Raw genomic sequence first — 17,802 nt, forward strand, 5'->3', positions numbered from 1 at the left:
GTGCGTCAATGGCGCAGCGGCCTGAGATCGGAGAGGCGGACTCGAGCGCGACGCGGACACTATTCGTCCACTCAACAGCAGCTCCCCCCCGCCGTGCGCGTGCACGCCAGGCAAGCTCGGCAGCTCATTGGGAAGGCCTCTGACACGTCCGCACTCCAAACGAGGCTTATTAGAGGCCGATCATTGAGATGATGCATGCCATTGACAGCGATAGACGTCCAATTCAGCATGTTTATTTTTCAGCACCATTGACGGCGCTAGATTGAACCCTCCCAGTCAAATTAGATTGGTCGTCTAGCGCCGTCAATGGTAGTCTATGAGTTCATTCATCGGGCAATTGTGCGTTAAATTAGAGTGGGCCTGTTTGCTGAAAAGAGAAGCTAGAAATGTTAGTTATAATCGTTCAATATGATGTAAATAAACTTGCATCGGGTGCACCAATTTGTGAGAAATTGTCATTTTGCAGTTGCGTAGGCATCAATCGTTCAACACGCAATTCAACTTTTTAAAAATCGTAGATTGTTCAAAATTCATGTACAGCAGCGATGAGCTTTACACAAACCCATTGTCAATATATGTATTTACGATTCCCTTGAAAATCTCACCGTCTGAAAAAAATATAGCATCAGTTTGATCATTCTGTCCAAACATTACAGCACGCTTAAAAAAAAAAAAATCCAAACATATGATTGTGGTCCAGTTTCTCAATTTAATTCTAGTTTTAATATTAGTATGGTATTATCATTTATTCATAACTATTTGTAATTCTATAACACATGAATTTTCACTCCGCGACTCAATATTATCAAACTATCATTCGTGCATCCAAAATAAAATCAAACGTACTTTCATCTGCTTGATTTGTAATCATATTAGTACTGTATTTCAAGGTTAGTGATTATTTTTCTTTGGTTTGGCCTGCTGTTGGCGTGTCGAGTTGTTAAGCTACATGGAGCTTTAGTGACCTCTAGTGGCTGCGAGCCACACAGACAAAAGTTCAAAATCCTAAAGTACATGGTGATTTAATAAGAATGTACCAAATTCACGCGTTCATTCAAAAATCATTGAAATAGACCGATTAATTATTAATCAATTATTTAATAAGAATTAAAAGTCTTTTTAACAAAAGTCATTTCAGCTTGATGTTGTCCATGGCGCTGGTGGTGGACACATTGAGCACCAGTGAAGCATGAAATAAAAACTTGAATATACAATACATGTATCCGGCTATTCATCATTTTCTTAAATATACCGTAATGGTTTGGGCACATTATTTTGAAGTTTCTTCGAAAGTGTGCAAATATGACTTGGGTAACAAATTTTATGCGATGCTAACAAAAACCTCACTGCTCATTTTAGACAAGTGTCAATATTGAACAATACCCGTTGTGGGGAAAAATACAACAAAACAAGTGGAAGTCAACATTTTTAATAAAGGCTTATATCTGTATTCATACAACCTGGTGTGAACATGTCACTGCAGAAAGAAGCACAAACTATTGAATGACACCTGCGGAATACTTGAAGCATGCACTTCAAAATGGATACTTCAATTGTAATGAGAAACACGAATCACGCCGTTGGAATTGGTGCAAGAGTGCCGTCAAGTAATATCAATTTGACAATTTAAAAGAGGCAGTCGGTGAATTTGCATGAGAGTTTAGCTTGCTACGTTGTCCCAATATACTGTATTCTTCATTTCTACATGGAAAGTTTTTCTTGAGGCCTAAGGATTCCAGAACTACAGCGCAAAGTCAACTAGTATTAAAGTGAATATGCACGCCTAGGAAAAAAAGCGTTTTGAGATGAAAACTAAATTATACCAATAAGCAGAGTATGATAATCTTTAATTCCGCAACATGAGATACTGAAGGCTGTCCTTCCATCATTTATGGAGCCACTACAGGGATGTTGGGGCTCAGCGGCGGACAGTTGTCCAACCGTCATCATCCGTCTCGTTCTTGGTGCGACGCGCGTCTTTGTCGGAACGCCAGTTCTTCTCTCCCTCGGCATCTTTGTCTTGGTCACGCTCCCGCTCTCGTTCCCTGGGCCTCTCTCGCTCCTCCCGTTTCTCTTCGCCGCCGCGACGCCATGTACCTCCTGCACAAGCAAGATTGCTCTTTAGAAATGAGCTCTATAAGGCAAGACAAGTAGTCCCCGGGTTAAGAATGAGTTCTGTTCCTACGTTGGCGACGTAACCCGAATTTCCACTACCCACTACTAGTGAAATAACCCTTTAAGTAGTCCTAAATACCAAACTAACTATCCAAAAAGATGAATTATATGTCATATTAATAAAGTAAAAAAACAAGATGGACATTACTCCCCTCCGGTAACACCAATCACACAAGTTCTTCCTACAACTAACATTTATTAATTTGTCACCATCAAACTATGAACACACAATTAGAAAATAAAATACAATAACGGCAAAGAGGGTACAATAATGCTATAAAGTAAATCAATAGCGACAAAACAAGGAAAACGGCAGGTATTAGTGGCACCGGTCCAGCGGTGAAAACGAACGCTGCTCAATAAGCTAGTGGGCTAATAACAAGCCAAAAGGGGGTGAGGCATTGCCGAGCCCGCGCCGTTTAGTTTCTCTGCCTTCTTGAAATGTCAACTGTTGTTCACCCCTGCTTCCAAACTTGAAAGCAATGCTCAAAACCAACAGAATGACGTCAAACAAGTCCGACTGCAACAAAGGAAAGGAGACTGCACATATACCGGAGTATAATGAAATACCAGAGAAGCATAGCAATTGTACAGATCAACCTTCTAGATTAGACCTAATAAATAAATTAAATGGAAAATTAATATACTGTACTTACCATCAATTCTAAGAGGTGGCGGATGAGACTTAAAAAAAAACACAGCGGACGAGACACGAGTCGTAAAATCGAAATCACGTAAGTCGGTACGTCTCAACATGGTGACTACCTGTACTAGGGATATTCACTCAGCCATGAGGAATCATACTTTGGTAGGTACATGACGCCACCTACTGGCTCATATTTTAAGTGTGGCTCATAGATTTTAAAGTCGCTGTTTTTCTGGTACGATAAGAACTACAAATCCCAAGGATGCAGTTTGGAGGGCGAACATAATTACCATCGTTTTGCTCTCTATGTGGGGCTCTGTTATCATCACGTCTCTCTCTGTCACGTGGGCGATCATCACGTTCACGACGTTCACCGCGACGATCATCCCGCTCACTGCGCCGGTCGGAGTCTTCCCGCCGAGAATCCCTCCAACTACTTCTTCCGTCGTCAGGTTTCCTCCAGCCACTGTCCTCTCTGAAAAATATTCATTAGATTGAAAAAAACTCAAATCTACACTCAAGCACAATACTTTGTACGTGGTTTCAGACGCACCTTTGGCGGTCGTTGAAGCGGTCGCTGGATCGTTCGTCTCCATCGTCATCTTGGCGGTCCTCATTGTTACCACCGCGTGGAGGTCCCCAGCTTTCCTCCCTTGCCTTTTCACGCTCACGCCAACCACCTACGATATAAGCATCTAGCTCTTCATTTCATCAAACACACTTTGGTTATAGCTCCCAATAACAGTTTTTTTTTTCTTTTACAGTAAATTATCGCCTGCCATTGACAGTGACAGACATCCAATTCATTTAAACTTGGAGGACCTGCTGCTAACGCTTATGCCTCTGCGCAATGAGACGTCCAGCGCCACAATGGCAGCCAATGACTACATTCATGTCTGAAAGCATTTTTAAAATGGCAAAATGCTTACCAGGTCTACCGAGTGGCTTCCAGGGTGTGGGATCGTCACGATCCCGTTCACGACGTGGACCATCGTCTCTTCTTCCGCCTCTATCGTCATCTCTTCTGGGTCCCCAGTCATCATCTCGCCTGGGACCCCTTGAGTCATCCATGCCCCTACGAGGACCTCTGTCGTCATCAAATCCACGCCTGGGACCACGATCGTCATCAAAACCGCGGCGGGGTCCGCGCTCGTCATCAAAGCCGCGGCGGGGTCCGCGCTCGTCGTCGTAGCCCCGGCGGGGTCCGCGGTCATCGTCATAGCCCCGGCGGGGTCCGCGGTCATCGTCATAGCCCCGGCGGGGTCCGCGGTCATCGTCATAGCCGCGTCGGGGTCCGCGGTCGTCGTCGTAGCCGCGGCGGGGTCCGCGGTCGTCATCAAACCCGCGCCGGGGTCCGCGATCGTCATCAAACCCACGGCGAGGTCCGCGATCGTCGTCAAACCCACGGCGAGGTCCGCGATCATCGTCTAACCCGCGGCGAGGCCCGCGATCGTCATCCATTCCTCTGCGAGATGGACGGTCATCATCTCCACCCCGACGTGGACCTCGATCATCATCGAAGCCTCTACGAGGACCTCGGTCATCTCCGCCTCTGCGTGGACCTTCTCCACGTCTAAAAGGCTCTCGCTCCTCCTTATCGTCGTCCCTGCCCTCTTGCCTCCATTCCCTACAGGGACGGCCCAAGTCTTAGACGAGCAAAAACCCAGACAATAATAAGGATGCAGTAAACCAACCTATCAGGCACAGAACGACGCCACTCTGATTCTCCTTCAGTGCGCTTCCGCCATCCTCCTTCGTCTTTGTCACCCCAGTCCTGTTCGGCGTGACGAAAATGTTACAGAATATCTGACAAATAAGTGCAGACGAGTTGAGACAAACCTTTGATTTATCCTCTGGGATATTGCGTCGCTCTTCTTCACGACGGCGCTCACGCTCTTCGATCTCCTGCTGACGAGCGCGTTGCTTTCGTTCCTGCTCTTCAAGTTTGCGCAGGCGCTCCTGATATTCCCTCTCCTCCTCCTCACGCTGTTCTTGTTCAATACGTTCACGCTCCTCACGTTCTGAGACAGCAAAAGTGCATAAAAATAAGAATTATTCACATTGTCACACCCTGTAGAAATGCATCTTTGACTAGAGGGTGAGTGGACAGCCTGCACATTGGACATTTCTCTTATTGCAGAAATGTTACAGACCTTTCTTGAGTTGTTCCTCGTGGATCCGCTGTTCTTCTTCCTCTTTTTGGAGGTAAAAAGCCTTACGTCGATCTTCTTTACGCTGCCTCTTCCTTTCCTCCAGACGGTTCTTCCTTTCTTCCACTAAGCGCTCCTCAAAAGCCTTCAGTTTCTCCTAAAAAATATAAAAATAAAAACACTTAAGTGTGCGCCCTTTAAATGTTATTACTAAGGTGGGACTTTAGCGCATTTGTTAACATTAATTAAGAAAAGATGAGTTAAAAAAAAAACACATTTTTAATCAACGCTTGCATTCTGATTAAATACAAAAAAAAAAAAAAAAATGTGTCAAAACACATTTTTATTTGTAGTTTGCGTTCTAAGCAACACAATCTTGTTTGCAGTGTCTAATTCACCAATTGTACTGTCGGACATCTAAACCTGGAGGCAAGTTTATAATAAACAAAACGAGAGTTAAGATTTATATTAAACTCCAGTTGAGGTCAATTGCAACATTAAATACAAGGGGGATTAAAAGTACTACATTTGATTTGAGAATGCACCAGCTAGCTTAATGCTAATATACAATGCAATACACCATTCAGTGCAAACATAACAAACAAATTATGATGGATTTGCCTTAGAACATTCACAGGCATATCTTCTTTATACGCGCCCAAAAACAAGTTATATTAACCACTGTCTACATTTATTAAAAAAAAAAAAAAAAAAATCAAGGAAGTGCTCTTCCACTAGTATAACAATGCAGGCACTTCTCTGAGAATTTCTGCCACCTAGTGGCCATGATGCACAACCACTCAAGGCTGTTTTTTTTTTTTAAATTAATAATTAACTGCAATATTAGGGGAATTTACTTTTACTTTTTTTTCAAAATTATAGATTCCTCCTAAAAAGACCCAAAATTGTGCTGCATAGTTATTTTTATATATTTTTTTATTGTTGAACAATATTATGTTTTTTTTTAGCCACTTAGCAATATTGTTGTGGTTGAAAAGAGATCCTGCAATGACACTTAACGTTCTGTAGCTGTTTTCTCAAATTTGGCCAGGGATATTTTCTGATTTTTATTGTCTCGTCTGTCAATCTGATAAAACTCATTTAAGTGTTAACAATATTCAGGTGTGTATATTTGATTCAGTCATTCAGTAAGATCTAAACTAAAACCACATGTACAGTGCCTTGCAAAAGTATTCGGCCCCCTTGAACCTTGCAACCTTTCGCCACATTTCAGGCTTCAAACAAAGATATAAAATTTTATTTTTTTGTCAAGAATCAACAACAAGTGGGACACAATCGTGAAGTGGAACAAAATTTATTGGATAATTTAAACTTTTTTAACAAATAAAAAACTGAAAAGTGGGGCGTGCAACATTATTCGGCCCCTTTGCGTTAATACTTTGTAGCGCCACCTTTTGCTCCAATTACAGCTGCAAGTCGCTTGGGGTATGTTTCTATCAGTTTTGCACATCGAGAGACTGACATTCTTGCCCATTCTTCCTTGCAAAACAGCTCGAGCTCAGTGAGGTTGGATGGAGAGTGTTTGTGAACAGCAGTCTTCAGCTCTTTCCACAGATTCTCGATTGGATTCAGGTCTGGACTTTGACTTGGCCATTCTAACACCTGGATACGTTTATTTTTTAACCATTCCATTGTAGATTTGGCTTTATGTTTTGGATCATTGTCCTGTTGGAAGATAAATCTCCGTCCCAGTCTCAGGTCTTGTGCAGATACCAACAGGTTTTCTTCCAGAATGTTCCTGTATTTGGCTGCATCCATCTTCCCGTCAATTTTAACCATCTTCCTTGTCCCTGCTGAAGAAAAGCAGGCCCAAACCATGATGCTGCCACCACCATGTTTGACAGTGGGGATGGTGTGTTCAGGGTGATGAGCTGTGTTGCTTTTACGCCAAACATATCGTTTTGCATTGTGGCCAAAAAGTTCAATTTTGGTTTCATCTGACCAGAGCACCTTCTTCCACATGTTTGGTGTGTCTCCCAGGTGGCTTGTGGCAAACTTTAAACGAGACTTTTTATGGATATCTTTGAGAAATGGCTTTCTTCTTGCCACTCTTCCATAAAGGCCAGATTTGTGCAGTGTACGACTGATTGTTGTCCTATGGACAGACTCTCCCACCTCAGCTGTAGATCTCTGCAGTTCATCCAGAGTGATCATGGGCCTCTTGGCTGCATCTCTGATCAGTTTTCTCCTTGTTTGAGAAGAAAGTTTGGAAGGACGGCCGGGTCTTGGTAGATTTGCAGTGGTCTGATGCTCCTTCCATTTCAATATGATGGCTTGCACAGTGCTCCTTGAGATGTTTAAAGCTTGGGAAATCTTTTTGTATCCAAATCCGGCTTTAAACTTCTCCACAACAGTATCTCGGACCTGCCTGGCGTGTTCCTTGGTTTTCATAATGCTCTCTGAACTTTAAACAGAACCCTGAGACTATCACAGAGCAGGTGCATTTATACGGAGACTTGATTACACACAGGTGGATTCTATTTATCATCATCGGTCATTTAGGACAACATTGGATCATTCAGAGATCTTCACTGAACTTCTGGAGTGAGTTTGCTGCACTGAAAGTAAAGGGGCCGAATAATATTGCACGCCCCACTTTTCAGTTTTTTATTTGTTAAAAAAGTTTAAATTATACAATAAATGTTGTTCCACTTCACGATTGTGTCCCACTTGTTGTTGATTCTTGACAAAAAAATTAAATTTCATATCTTTATGTTTGAAGCCTGAAATGTGGCGAAAGGTTGCAAGATTCAAGGGGGCCGAATACTTTTGCAAGGCACTATATATCGCTGAAAACAAAGACAAGGCTGAAAAAGCAGTTTCTGCTCTTGCACCCCTCTTTAAAATAAGTTTTATTTTAAGCCAAAATAACGTGTTTGATAGAACAAACTTATTTAAGCCAAAATAACGTGTTTGATAGAACAATGTCAATATGCTGCCATAGCAGATTAATGGCGCATTAAGCCCCCAAACTATTTTCCATTTGTCCGTTTTACAGACGTTGCGCAACCGCTTTTGTTTCAACCCAGTCATAGAAAGAATTATATTATTTGAAATGTCTGTCATTTTTAGCTTAGAATCATTAATTGATGTCTAATATTTAGTTTGGGGGAAAAAAAAAAAAACGCCAAAAAAATTATTCACGCGCATATTTTTTTAACTTTTAAACAAATTACGTCACAATGAAAAAAATAGTGTCTGTAAATAAGTCACGGACATCTACCTCATAAATATCGCTTTATTGTATTTTTTTGTTACCGTCGCATTTTCCCTGATATTTTCAATAATAATCGATCCAAAACAATTGAAAAAAATTGTATAAAAGGGTAAATATATGACAAAGAAAATCTCGACCACTCCTTGATGTCTGCGATTTCTGCATCGTGACCCTTGTTATATTAACATGTTTCACCCATAAAATCCTCCAAAAATCCGGCTGTGGCCATCCATAGCTGTGTCTTGACACCCGGTGATACATGCCACAGTTTTTGGATCGAAAAGAAGTAAGTGCACGATAATATCTCATTAAAATCATGGCGTCTTTAATTATGCTCTCTCGTGCTCTCACCTCGAGTTAGGGTTTAATTTCCAAAATTTTTCTTCCCCCAGAAAATTTAAGTTTTAAGCTTTCCAATGATGTATCACACATGCATATAGGACAATTTTGAAATTTGGCCTAATTGGGGGTCCCAGAACCGAACTTCAAGTCACCTCAGTGTTTTCCGCCATATATATTTCTGGGGACAAATAGCATAGTGCGTGTATTTATCGATCCAATCAAATTTTTTCCCCCCCAAAGTCAGCAATTATTTAAATCGAGTTCCACGTCTAGTAATCACTAATCCCATATGAGTGTTACTTTATCTCACCTCATAAATGAAGCTACGAGCAGCAGTGATTTTGGATAAAAAGTTTTCTTTGTCCTCTATCATTCGGAACATGCGCTTCTTGTGTTCCAAGGCCTTTTCCCGCTCCACTTTCATATTACTGATCTGCAACAACAAAATAAGTTGGTGAATATGGAAAACACGTAACTCATTGGTTGCCATTGACGTTGATCGACGTCCAATCCATTTGAACTGGGAGAGAGTGAAGGAATGTTAATTTGCAGTCAGCCTTCCTAGTTCAAACGGATTGGCCGTTTACCGGTGATAGACTATTCTACTGTGAATTTGAATGAGTTTATCAATAAGTTTACGTCAACTTCAGTTTAAAATGAAAATGTCAAACAAACCCTCTCCTCCTCCTGGAGCTCCCACAGTTCCATGTCCTTAACCCGTTGCTCCTCATATGCCTTTTTAATGAGAGGAATTTCCTCCAGCCGTTTGGCCCTCTCAAAGTAGTCAATCTGCAGAAACAGACTATGAGCATCTAGTGCATTGACATTAAAACGATGGCTTTTGCCAAAACATCTCAGCGTTACCTTTTTTTCCTGGTTCTTCAGACGCTCTTGAAGTTCTTTCTTCTCCTTCTCCAGCTGCTCCACCTGCTTAGCCATGATGAAGTCTGGGTCCAGTTCCTCCAAATCCTGCATGACAAATGAATGTCAAAAACATGGGGACAACTATGACATAATGCTGCAAAACAGAGCCAATGTAAGCTGTAATTTTGCGACATTACCTCAATATCAATATCCTTGAAGGCCTTGGCTCCCAGTTCAGTCTTCTTGATCTGCTCCAGCCGTTCTCGCACAGTCTTTTTCTTGATCTGCTCATGCTCTTGCATGATGCGCTCTTTCTCCCTCTCTTTAGCCTCCTGGCGCAGGCGCTCCTCCTCGGCCTTGCGGACCTTCTGCATTTCAGCCTCCCGCTGCTCTAGTTCCTCCTTCTCACGTTGTATGTTCAAGCTCTCCAGGCGCTCCTTACGCTCTTCGATGGTCTGTCTACGAGCTAGGATGCGCTGATGATCTTTGCGGGCATTTTTCAAATAAGCTGCTATGGCCTGCTGGCTCTGCTCCTCACGCTCTTGCTAAAAAATACAAGTAAGCTTGCAATGAAGGATTGTTGTAACATGAGTTAAGAGGAACAATGCTTGTTTTAATGCTTTACATTGATTATACAATTTAATCATGTGAGATCAACAGCAATTATTGAAAGATACCAAGAATAAACTAAGCTCACCAGAGTGGATGTTGGTTTGATGACCTGCAGGGCCTTGGCCAAAGAGGCAGACATAGCAGTGAGCTGGTTCCTGATTTGCTCTGACGGCATGTTTTGCAAGAAAGGACCGACTGGGGCATCTTCCTTTGTTGAGTAGTTCAGGTCAGATCCAAAACTCAATGTCCGAGAGGTGTGGTCAATTCGAACCTTTATAATGAACCACAGATTTCGATAATGCTCAGAATTGTTGCTACTGAATATTTTTAGAATTGATCATTATAACAATCCGTCGACTTTGTGAAGGGATCTTGATCTTACCTGCAGATCACAGTGCCTGGCTGCATCAACAATGGAGCGCTCCAGCTGGAAAGCATCCACAAATGGAACCAGCGAGGCCAGACGGCTGAATTCAATGCTCTGGTAAATTTGTGCAACCTAATGTTTGGAAAAAATAAATTAAACTACCAACACCAATTGGTAATATTAAAGCATTTCAAGGGATTTTTGGTTCAAATTACTTGCTGTAGGAGACGCAAGATGGTGTTACTTTGCAGATGAGGGACATAGTGCTGAAGCTCAGCCTCCTTCTCACCTTGGTCTCTCACCCAATTAAGCACCTGGGAAAAATAAAAGAAATACGTTCATTAAAATACCTACTTTAGGGACAAACCACTACCTTGTGAAGTCCCAAAGTCTTTACCTTGGTTACTCTTCCACTAAGTTTCAAAGGATGAAAGTCTACTTCAAGCCAGTTGTGAAGATCTTTCACCTCAGGTACGACATACTGCAACAAGTTAAATCTCACCTGGAAGGCACAAAAATCAAACAAACCTGTATTTCACAAGTTTTAAAACCATACTGAAGGGTTATAAAACACTTCCAGGTATTCATTTTCAAATATGGGAGGTGGCTGCTTCAGGGTTTCCCCCAGTGCTTTATAAGCCTGGTGGACAGCCAGGCTCAGAATGTGCTAAAAAAAAAAAAGTTAAAAGTCACATTATTTTACTTTTAAAAGTTACCAGCAATGGATAGCTTTAAGATTTACTTGGATTTAAGTGAAGTGAAAAACATTTTGTATTTGATTGAATTTTGCTTGGTTAAACCTTAGGATGTCCCCGATCATGTGATTGGAAATCGGACTGAACAGGCCATTTTTCAGGGATCGGAATTAGGTGGAAAGGATCGGGTTTTTAATTTTTAAATAGATATGGCGGAAAACACTCAGGTGAATTGAAGTTCTATTCTGAGACCCCCAATTTAGCCAACTTTCAAAATTGTCCGATAAGCGCGTGTGATACATCACTGGAAAGCATAAAATCACCATTTTCTGGGGGAAGAAAAATTTTGAACAGGAGGGCATTTAAAAAAAATAAATAAATAAAATTTAAACAGCAAAACCCTATCTGGAGGCGAGAGCACGCGAGAGCAGAATTACAGACGCCACGACTTTAACGATATATTGTCACGTACTTACAGTGGGGATACAGTGGGCAGAACAAGTATTTGATACACTGCCAATGGGAAAACTCATTGGCAGTGTATCAAATAACTGTTCTCCCCATTGTATCGTTTCGATCCAAAAACCTCCAAAACCTCCATGTAGCATGTATCACTGAGTGTCAAGACACAGCTGTGAATGGCCACAGCTGGATTTTTGGGGGATTTTATGGGTGAAACATGGTAATATAACAAGGGTCGCGATGCAGAAATCGCAGACATCAAGGAGTGGTCGAGATTTTCTTTTTCATTTATTTACCTTTTTAAACTTTTTTTTCCCAATTTTTCTTTGTTTGGATCAATTATTTATCATCTAAGATATCGGGAAAAAATGCGACAGAAACAACTAAAATACAACTATGCGATAGTTATGAGGTAAATATCCGTGACTTTTTTACAGACGCCATTTTTTTCATTGTGACGTAATTTGTTTAAAAGTTAAAAATATGCGAGTGAATAATTTTTTAAAGTCGTTCTTATTTTAAAACAAAATATTAGACATCAATTCATGATTCTAAGCTAAAAATGAGACACATTTTGAATATAATTAGTTACCTTCGTTTTATGGCTGGGTTGAAACAAAAGCGGTTGCGCAACGTCTGTAAACGGGGGTTTTCAGGGTAAAATGGGCAAATTAAAAACAGTTCGGGGGCTTAATGCGTCATGAATCTGCTATGGCAGCATATACACCTATTGTTCTATCAAACACAACAGTTGTTTTGGCTTAAAATGCAGCAGTTTCTTTAAAAAAAAAAAGGGGGGGGGGGGGGCAAGAGCAGAAACTGCTTTTTCAGTCTTGCCTGTGTTTTCCGCCATATATATTTTTTAAGGACTAAAAATGAACAGAATAATCCAAATATACAATTGCATTGCCAAAAGAAAAAAATATATACGTATTATAATCCGCAACACTCCTGGAAAAAGCGGAAGAGGAAGTACTGTAACATGTTTGGAACTTTTGTTAAATAGACTTTTTCCCGGTATCTGATCAGGACTCGGTATCAGCAGATTCTCAAAGTCAGGTGACTCTGATTCGGGTGAGAAAATATGCGACTGGGACATCCCTAGTTAAAACTGTATTACCATTTTTATTTCTTATAATTTTTTAAACATGGTTAGCACCCAAATGGGCTTCTCTCCGTGATTTGCAGGTTTTCTGGGAGAACCAAACCCCCTGATGTCAATTTGAAAAAGTGAGGAGAAAAAAAAGCTGTTATAATCATTGTAAAATTTTTCATCTAATTAAAAACAAAAGTCTGAAGTGGCAAATCACTGTCGTGACATAAAATGACTCACGCTGTGATACCCCCCTTTCATCCAACACTACATACCATATCATTGATCAGACTTTGCCGGGTTGGTGGAGCCTGCAGACCCAGGAGGGTTGCCAGCCGCCGGTGTTTCTCCACAATGATACCATCCATATCCAACAGCCGAGCGATATCTGTGCGCTCTGGGGTGATGGGAATGGAAAGAGTAGCCAGGAGGACTCTGGTGGACATCCTAAAGGCGGTGTGAGAAGACATAATTAAAAGATCTTTACCAAAGTATATCTTGCGAAATCTAACAGTCTAACAAATACTGTAGGATACCTCTGCATCTCCTCTTGTGTGAGATTCTTGCGCATCTCTCTTGAGAGGTGATAAAGCCGGTGGAGGGTACAAGCATGGAAAAGAGCATTTCCAGACTTCCAAAACACAGTGGACACCTTGTTGTAATAGTTGGCCATTAGCTGGGGTTTGGGTGGCTTCTTGGAAAGCGCAAAAAGACCATGGATGTCCTCGACAGCCTTGAATGCTTCCTGTACAACAGACAAGTAGCACCATTCTCTTTTCGATTGCAACCATAGAAAATATTTACAGACAGAGTAGGCTGCATTTATGGTTGTCCATTTTTCTCGGAGAGACAAACCTGCCAGAGCTCCATGCTTATGGCACTGTCCAGCTGCACCAGTCTGGTCTCCAGGTGCATGGACTGACTTTCAGGGTTGTTCAGGTTGATGGCAGTGCTTTGGTTGTGGTGTCTCTGAATCTGGCCCAGATGCATTCGTAGGTTGTCACACAACTTGCGAAACTCTGCCTTTCGGGTGTATTGAAGGCAAAACTTGAATGCTGAAAGAGAGAGCAAACAATGACAAGGCGTAGAGGGTAGGGTTGCTGAAATGTATTCATACTGTGCAACATAACAACAACAAGCTGGAAGCTAATGGTTAAATAAGAGCAGCTGCTTGCAAGATAACATGTTTTATACTGAATCCGATGGGTTGACTATTCGCTAAATACAAAAACTGTGATAAGCCGACGATCAAAAGTTCAAAACAATCCTTTGTGATAGCAAAATAAGTGTAGGATTCAATTATTTGAATAGGAATATGATTTATTTATTGAATTTAAATGAATTGATCACAAGTAAACGTTTGAATAGAGAGGGTGGCAACAAATGAAGCTGCCATCCCTCCTACTTTCAATGGATTGGACGTCTAGCGCTGTACAGGGTTGCTAATTAGTTAACAGTTTTTATATTCAGTACTTTGATGATGTTTTTGTTGTTTGAAATAGCGCTCAGTTCTTTGATTTCTGTGGATATTTTTTATGTTGAATGTAAAAATAACAAAACTGCCATACAGAGTTGTTTTCATCAACGATGACGATAATAAAAATACTTAGTCAACGAACAATTTTTCATGACGATGACGTGACGAGCTAAAAACGTGTTGGGAGACTAAACTATAAGACGGACGCCAGTTTTCATCTGACGAGACGAGAACAAGATGAACACTGGCCATAGTTTCAGTCATAAGTTTACAATGCGTGATATTTTCTTATGGTATGTGTACTTAGTAGTGATGCACGATAATAAATTTTTCAACTGATATCGATAACCGATAATTTCCTGCCCTTCCACCTGATAATATCATGCCGATAATTCTATTCAAATATGTATGTAAAATTTTAAAGTATACAAAGATCAAATGTTACTGTGCAAAAATGTAATTTATTGCTATTTTTTCCACATCAAATGTGAACAAGTAGTAAATTCCAACATCTAAACAATGGCAATGACATTGTGTAATGGTAAGCTTTTGGCAACAATTACTTAGAGAGTAAACAACGAAGTTGCACAAAAATGCCTTTAAAAGTAAGCCATTCCTAACAAATATCACATTACTACACTGCAAAAATGTCTCCTTAAAACTAGTAGAATTGGACAAACTGTTGATTGTGCACATTTGGAGGCTAAATCAAGTACATAATTATCGGATTGCATTATCGGTTGAATTTCATTTTATCTGCTTTATCTGTGTGACGTCATAATTGCCATTATCGGCCGATAATTATCGGTGACCGATATTATCGTACATCTCTAGTACTTAGCATGCATCATAGCAGTGTTTGGTCGTGTCACTCATGTGACGAGCTGTGCCCCTCTGCACCACACATGCACTTAGTCACCGGCAGGTGAATAAGGATGTGTCCTCTCCAGGCTCCAGACTTTTGCGAAACACATGCCAGGTGCTGCTTGGTAAGTTTTGTTTTCTTATCTTGGTTAGATATGCCTTGTTGCTTTAGCCTTTAAAAGGTCTGTGCTGAGTGATCAGCAGAGACTAAATGTAACTTGGAGCATTAGCAAAGCGTTCGCATTAGCGTTTAGCATGGTGAGCGTCATCTTCAAGTCTTTGGAAAACTTTTTATATACAGTTTGTGGCGTCCAGGTGAGTATAATGAAATGAAAATAATGTACTGTTTTCCTGCTGAGTGTGTATTATATCACAAAGATGGCGATGTCCTTGTAGACTCTACAATTATGTGATTGTCAATGTTCATGTTGTAAACCTGTATGTATTTATTTATTCATTGACTAAAAAACATTTGAAGTTAATAGACCAAAACATTTTGAGTACATGTTGACTAAAATTAGACAGAGACAAATTTTCAAATGACTAAAACATGACCAAGACTAATAAATATTTTCATCAAAAAGACTAAGACGAAAATTAAAAGGGCTACCAAAAACAACACTGCTGGCATCCAAGTGTGAACATCAAGTTAATAGAAATGGGAGTGTCAAACACAAACTATGGCTTTACGCATTTCAAACGAGTTAAAAAAAAAAAAAAAACACCTCAGAAACTATTACAACAATTTAAGACTGAACGCATATCAAAATGAACAGTTAAAACACAAATAATAAATATGAGATCAGTACCTTGCTGGGCAATGTCGTGGTAAAGGCGCTCCACCTTGGAGTTGTTTCGGAGAAGGTCCAGGCACTGGCGGTAAGACTCCCACAGAAACTTCACCCACGGAGTAAGAAGCAGACGATCGGTACGATCCTGAGTATCCTCTCCACTCACAGCACTCAGAAGCACACTGAAGGAACATAAGCTAGTGTTAGGTAGTGATGAGTTGTAATGCTCCGAAGCTCTGGTGCTTGTGCTGAGAAATCCTGGATTAACTGGAATTATTAATATAACCCTGGCATAGGGCGTGAGAATGGCCTGAAAGATGTCTCGCTCAATTTGTGAGCGAGTGATAGGGTTTGTTTGTTTGTTTGTTTTTTGAGAGAGGGAACCTGCGATTACTTTGACCGTGGCTGTCACAGTTAACAACACCTGCACATGTTGGTAAAGTTATTTGCGACGCCAAGTCTAATTTCCAATTAAAACATCACCAGTTACCGTCATTTTATTTTATCGGTTTTTTTTTCTTTTTCAACGGCGCTGCCATCGGGAAATGTCCTGAATCTCCCAGTGGCCAGTTAGGTCTGACATTCCCTCCCTTACACCATATGTGGTCTGTGTGACTGATACGGAATATTAGGACAGGTGTTAAATCGAAGGAAAAAAATGTGTTTTGTCCTCCCTGCATGTATCTGACCTGAGTGGCCCCTGATTGGCTTGGCATGCCTAATGTACCAGCGTAGGGAGGTCAGTTAAAAAAAAAACAAATAAATAAAGAAGAGAACAAAAGCAGGTGGAATTCGCCATCTACTCTCTATGGCCAGTCCTTGCGTGCCTGGTTCAGGAAGCTTCATTTGGCTATTAATAGTGTTAGGCTAGTTAGAACTTATAAACCATCACTCACAATATAAACACACAAACTTTTTTCACCTTTCTGGAGTCTGGATGTTGTCTAGATCTTCAATGTCCAAGACCATCTGCTGGGACTCTTCTTTAGCCAATTCGGTCTTGTCCTCTGCCAGCTTTAAGTAAGCCCTGACCACATCCTCTAGAGATTTGATGTTTACCTGATGGCAGACAAAGGAGACTTGCATCACTAATAGTACAATAGTTTTTGGAGGGGATAGTGAAATTGTTTTCGTTACCTCTGTTGTGTATAACATATGGAGAGATTAATAACTTTGGAAAATGAATAATTTCAGGCAGTAAAATACAACACATATGGAAATAATGTGGTTTTCTTTTATTTTTTTAATCCCCGAGATTAGTTGCCAAGTGAACCTTAATAATAATGGGTTAAACGTGAATCGAACCTGCTGGCAGATGTTTTTGTACTGGTAGAGACCCTCCTTCGCCAGGTGGCTCTTGCGAAGATCTACACACAGCTCCAGGTATTTGAGCATGATGGGCTCGTGGATCTTCTGCCATGTTCGATGTTTCTTGCTCTTGATGACATCGTACAAGACATCCAAGGCGGGTTGTTTCTTGCCAACTTCCAGAAATTCTGAACATGACACGAAAAGACTTCTATCAACTTAGCATATGGCATCGCTTTTCAACCAACACTAATTATAAATACAAAACAGGCCAATGGGGAGACCGTTAGTATAGACGTTGTCAACCGTTATACAAAAGGAACTGACAACAACAGTATAGCGATGTTTTTGTTCTTTGCAACCCACTAGCGCGGCCTTACTTGACGTTAGCCGCTGACTACTTCCGTGCCGTTCATTAGCATTAGCACAGCTTTCGGCGAGGAGGCAGCTCAAGGCTAACGGTCATAGCGTGCTCTCCTCTTACATGGATCATGAAAAACGATTTCGACTCACCATTCGCTCGTTTCAGAGCATTCTCTGGGCGCTGAAAATACGCCGGCATTTTGGTGGCTCTTTTGTCGACTCAAATCACCGAAATGCTATGGATTTTGTCGGAATTCACCGGTCCATCCAGGCCACAGGCTGACGCGCGGAGACGGCAATGCCTGAGAAAGGAAGAACCATCGGTATTAAATATGTAAGGCTAGATGTCTTATGG

At 41.0% G+C, this 17,802-nt stretch overlaps 1 protein-coding gene across 1 annotated transcript; it reads right to left on the reverse strand.

The window, feature by feature from the left end:
- Positions 1-1,166: 1,166 nt before the first annotated feature.
- On the reverse strand, positions 1,167-17,749 carry eif3s10 (eukaryotic translation initiation factor 3, subunit 10 (theta)). The gene is made up of 22 exons (XM_057847950.1): positions 17,598-17,749; positions 17,082-17,272; positions 16,699-16,835; positions 15,795-15,958; positions 13,500-13,699; positions 13,181-13,389; positions 12,920-13,091; positions 10,792-10,896; positions 10,610-10,708; positions 10,410-10,526; positions 10,113-10,298; positions 9,613-9,960; positions 9,416-9,520; positions 9,227-9,340; positions 8,862-8,984; positions 4,975-5,128; positions 4,661-4,842; positions 4,516-4,595; positions 3,751-4,448; positions 3,375-3,501; positions 3,112-3,296; positions 1,167-2,100 (listed from the first exon to the last, which is right to left on the reverse strand). The coding sequence occupies exons 1-22, from the start codon at positions 17,644-17,646 to the stop codon at positions 1,919-1,921; spliced, it is 3,927 nt and encodes a 1,308-aa protein (XP_057703933.1). The 5' UTR covers positions 17,647-17,749; the 3' UTR covers positions 1,167-1,918.
- Between the last annotated feature and the right edge of the window lie 53 nt (positions 17,750-17,802).

The sequence above is a fragment of the Corythoichthys intestinalis genome, chromosome 10 (assembly GCF_030265065.1).
Source record: "Corythoichthys intestinalis isolate RoL2023-P3 chromosome 10, ASM3026506v1, whole genome shotgun sequence".
Classification (NCBI taxonomy): Eukaryota; Metazoa; Chordata; class Actinopteri; order Syngnathiformes; family Syngnathidae; genus Corythoichthys; species Corythoichthys intestinalis.